Below are 4327 nucleotides of genomic sequence, written 5' to 3'. Positions count from 1 at the left end.
AGACTATGGCGCATCTTGTGGTATATCCCAGCAAAGTGGTCATACAGCCCAGTCACACCAAGACTCTCTCTCTCTCTCTCTCTCTCTCACTATATATATATCAGGTTTTTTCATTTTACTTTTAAATTTTGGAATGTGATTTATGCACTTGATTTTATAGGGATCAGCTCTTGAAGTGCCGACACATGGATGTGGTTTTTTAAGGTTAAAAAAATCAACAGTACAAAATCTTTGTAAATTTTTGAGACTCCAAATATTTTTTTTTTCACCGAAAACACATGATCCAGGTGTGAATTCTTTGTAAATGGACCATGCACAATACATTTATGAGGCCGAAACTGCGAAAAAAATAACAGAAGAGCAAACAAACCCATTATCATTAAGCATACTTCATCAAGCAGTTATGCTCTAATATATATATATATACATCTCCAACTTTTTTTTTCTTACTGATTTTTGCCAAATTATACAAGGTCACTTTTAGACAGAGGAAGCATGATTAACAGAACAGAACCCCCCATCCACATTAAGATTGTGACCACTAATGTAAACCGATTCATCCGAAGCTAGAAACAGGGCAGACTCTGCAACATGACCAGCCTTCAAGACGACCCCCTTCAAGTTAGACACATCACTGCACGCAGCTTCTAACTCCGCCGGAGTTACGCCAAGAGGGCCACATGCCAAAGGAGTGGCAACCCCATAGGGAGAGACGCAGTTGACTCTGATACCATGTTTGCCAAGCTCACTCGCGGCCGACCTAGCCAGGCCAACCACAGCATGCTTTGATATCGTATAGGAGTGCGGACCGATCCCCCCTAGAGAGGCCGCAACACTAGCGGTGCATATGATCGAGCCGCGCGTCTTCCTGGCCACCATTGTCCGAGATACATGCTTTATCATGGTAGCAGAACCCCGTAGATTGGTGGCCATGATGGAGTCTAGCTCATCTAGGTCCATGTCTAGGATGCTCGTGGGTGCGCCCATGATCCCAGCATTGCTGAACAATATGTCCAACTTGCCATACCTTTCTGTGACGTAGTCTACTGTCTCCTTCACTTGCTTCTCATCTCTTACATCACAGCGCCTGTAACTGCACTTGTCCTGTCCTATGGATGCTGCAACTTGGCTCCCCAACTCATCCTGGATGTCAACAATAACAACAATTGCACCATTGTCTGTGAACAACCTCACAGTGGCCTCCCCTATGCCACTAGCTCCCCCTGTCACGATTGCCACCTTCCCTTCCAACCTAAGTGAAAGAGAAAGATTTATCAGATGATTGAGCATATATAGCACTGACCATTTAGTGTCAAAGAGAACAAAAAAAACTTTTTTCTAACCCCTGATCCTTTCTCTAATAGGGCTAACTCAACTTTACCTTCACTTTTTTCTTTCCAGAAAAAAAACTTTACCTTCTTTTCGACATTGTTGGTGCGAACGGTCGACGCCCCTTTAGAGAGAGAGAGAGAGAGAGGGCGGGGTGATGTTATATATATATATATATATATATATATATATATATATAGAGAGAGAGAGAGAGAGAGAGAGAGAGAGAGAGAGGTTGCTTTTATTTTAATTAAAATGTACAGGAATTGGCTTTATTCAGGCCAGACTGACGGTGGTGAGGGAAAGAAGAGATGGAGACTTTGAGTGGTTGTTCAACTTTATAATGAACATTGAATGCAGCACATGCTCATCCTCAGCTGTACATTTTAAAAAAGAGATGGGATCAGGTCTCCTTTGGATGTCATTGATCTCAAGATGAATGACATCCAAACCTGTACGCATGAAACACCAAAGCAGGTTATATGTTCCCCCCCCCGAACAGGGCCGGTACTGAGATCTCATGTTCGGGGCTTCCAAATAGTGCCACGTATACGATCGAGACCGGCATGGTTCCCGATGACCGTCCGCATCATACTGCAACGTAATTTGGTGCCGCAACAAAGACTTAAGTACCCTTTACCGCCATTCGCTTCATCTTCCTCGAACGGACATAAATGCCCTCATTCTAGAAAACTGAACCGTCGGTTCGTGAAAAGGACAAAACTGCCCTCTATCGTTATCGCGCCAAAACGTTTCGCAGAGTTTGCGTATGTAGCAAGCGTTATGTTGTAGGATTCAAATAGTTCGAAACAATCCATTCTCGGTCTAAGCACTCTACCGGAGATTCTTTGCTTTCATCTGGAGTCGTCGGAGCATCCTTTCCCTTTGTTCCAGAGCATCTGTTTCCGTCTTACCACTGCTTACTCTACAGTTGGAATATCCAAATTTCCATCGTTTCGGTGAGTTTTGTGTAAGGTTTCTTTCTTCAATCTGAACTTTGCTTCTTATACAACGATTTGTTTCTTATGAACCCAAATATTCTGACAATTTCTAATCATGATGATCGTGTAATGTGTTGTGCAGGTTAACAATGTATGTGCCTCATCAGATTAGAGATACCCCGTTGTTCTATGTGTTGTCTATTAGAGAAGTGATCCGCCAGTCCCATCTATCTAAGGTTTTTAAAGATACCAAAATATACTTAAGATTGAGAACGATAAAAACAAGGAAAAATCCTTGGAATCGTATTATGCGGAGGATTATTCATCAGATATCGAGGCTGCGGATCAAAGGAAAAACTCTGAATTACGAAAGATGCAGAACAAGGATGACGAAGAGAAGGCAAAGGCAAGAAATATTGTTGAGAATTTGAAAAGAAGGCTGAGGATTGACGCACGATCGAGGGAAAAGGTGAAGAAGAATGAGGAGGAGTATCAAAGTTATGTTAGCTATTTAGTGGATGAAACTGCGACACAATGTAAGAGGAGAGACTTGGAGCGCAGTGCAATGTTTAACAAGGCATGGCTACTGAAGAAGGAGGAGGAGAGGCGAAGGCAAATGAATAAGGAGGAGGAAAAGAAGGAATAGAATATTCCTCAGTATGAGGAAGAAAAGGAAAGCCGAATGAGGGAGAAGGAGTTTGAGGAAGCTAAGGAAATGCAAAGGCAGGAGAAGGAGAATGAGGAAAAGAAGGAAAGGCAACGGAAGGAGGAGGTGGCAGAAGAAAAGGAAAGAGAAAGGAAGAAGCAGGAGGAAGAATTCCAGGAAAGAAGGAAACAAGAACTGGAAGAGAAAGAAAGGTGGCGGAAGGATAAGGAGGAGGAAGAAAAGGAAAGGGAAAGGAAGAAGCAAGAGGAGGAAGTGCAGGAAAGGTTAAGGAAGAAGCACGAGGAAGAGGCGAAAAGGGAGAGAGAAATGAAGCGGAAGGATGAGGAGAAAAAGCAGAGAGAAAGGAAAGAGATGGAGAAGGAGGCGAAAAAGGAGAGAGAAAGGATGCAGGAGGAGAAAAGAGAGAGAGAAAGGAAGCAGAGGAAGGAAGAGGAGAAAAGGGAGAGAGAAAGGAACGATAAAACGGAGGAGGAGAATAGGGAGAGAGAAAGGAAACAGAAGGAGAAGGAGGAGAAAAGGGAAAGAGAAAGGAAGCAGAGGAAGGAAGAGGAGAAAAGGGAGAGAGAAAGGAAGGAGAAGAAGGAGGAGGAGAATAGGGAGAGAGAAAGGAAGCAGAAGAAGGAGGCAGAGAAAAGGGAGAGAGAAAGGAAGGAGAAGGAGGATGATAAAAGGAAGGATAGAGAAAGGATGGAGAAGGAGGATGAGAAAAGGAAGGATAGAGAAAGGATGGAGAAGGTGGGCGAGAAAAGGAAGGTGAGAGAAAGGCATGCGATGGTGGAGCCGGTAAAGATGGAGATTGAAATGCAATTAGAGGCAGTGGACCCACCAGAAAGTCCCAAGTTGGATGGAAAACAGCAGAAAATAGCGACCAAGGTAAATATATCCGTTCTGTCTGTGAAGATTTAATAACATGTTTAGCGATTTTGGTATAGCGATTACTGTGTTAGGTATTAATTTGTATAGCGATTACTGTGATAGTCTGTCTGCAACCAATATTATTTATAGCGGTTAGTAGAATAGTATTTATAAGTACAAATGAAACTAAATTACAATTGGTAGGAATAATATGTTATTTTGTGTTACAGGGAGTTCACAGGAGAAGTAGAGCACTAGGTGAAAAGCTCGGAGGTCGGTGTCAATGGCCTGTAGTTCTGTCGTGGTATGGTCAGCTGAGTGCATATCAGAAGGACCGATTACGAAATATGCACTTCGGTGGCCTTTTGGACCAGCAATATTTTGAAACTTGCTGGAATACCATAACCCACTTGGTAAATAAATGGAATGATAAGACGAATACATTCCAGTTTGATTCTTTTGAGATCACCATGACTCTAGAAGATGTGGCGATGATCACTGGCCTTAAGTGCGATGGCAGTGTTGTCCTGTTATG

At 42.9% G+C, this 4327-nt stretch overlaps 1 protein-coding gene across 1 annotated transcript; it reads right to left on the bottom strand.

The window, feature by feature from the left end:
- Positions 1–480: 480 nt before the first annotated feature.
- LOC149826742 (short-chain dehydrogenase reductase 3b-like) lies at positions 481–1429 on the bottom strand. Its single transcript, XM_090018371.1, has 2 exons — positions 1416–1429; positions 481–1252 (listed from the first exon to the last, which is right to left on the bottom strand). The coding sequence occupies exons 1-2, from the start codon at positions 1427–1429 to the stop codon at positions 481–483; spliced, it is 786 nt and encodes a 261-aa protein (XP_089874497.1).
- Positions 1430–4327: the final 2898 nt, after the last annotated feature.

This window comes from Nuphar pumila, chromosome 10 (assembly GCF_984573655.1).
Source record: "Nuphar pumila chromosome 10, dmNupPumi1.hap1.1, whole genome shotgun sequence".
Taxonomy (NCBI): domain Eukaryota; kingdom Viridiplantae; phylum Streptophyta; class Magnoliopsida; order Nymphaeales; family Nymphaeaceae; genus Nuphar; species Nuphar pumila.
Note: the sequence above shows the minus strand (reverse complement) of the source record. Positions and strands in the feature narration are given on the sequence as shown.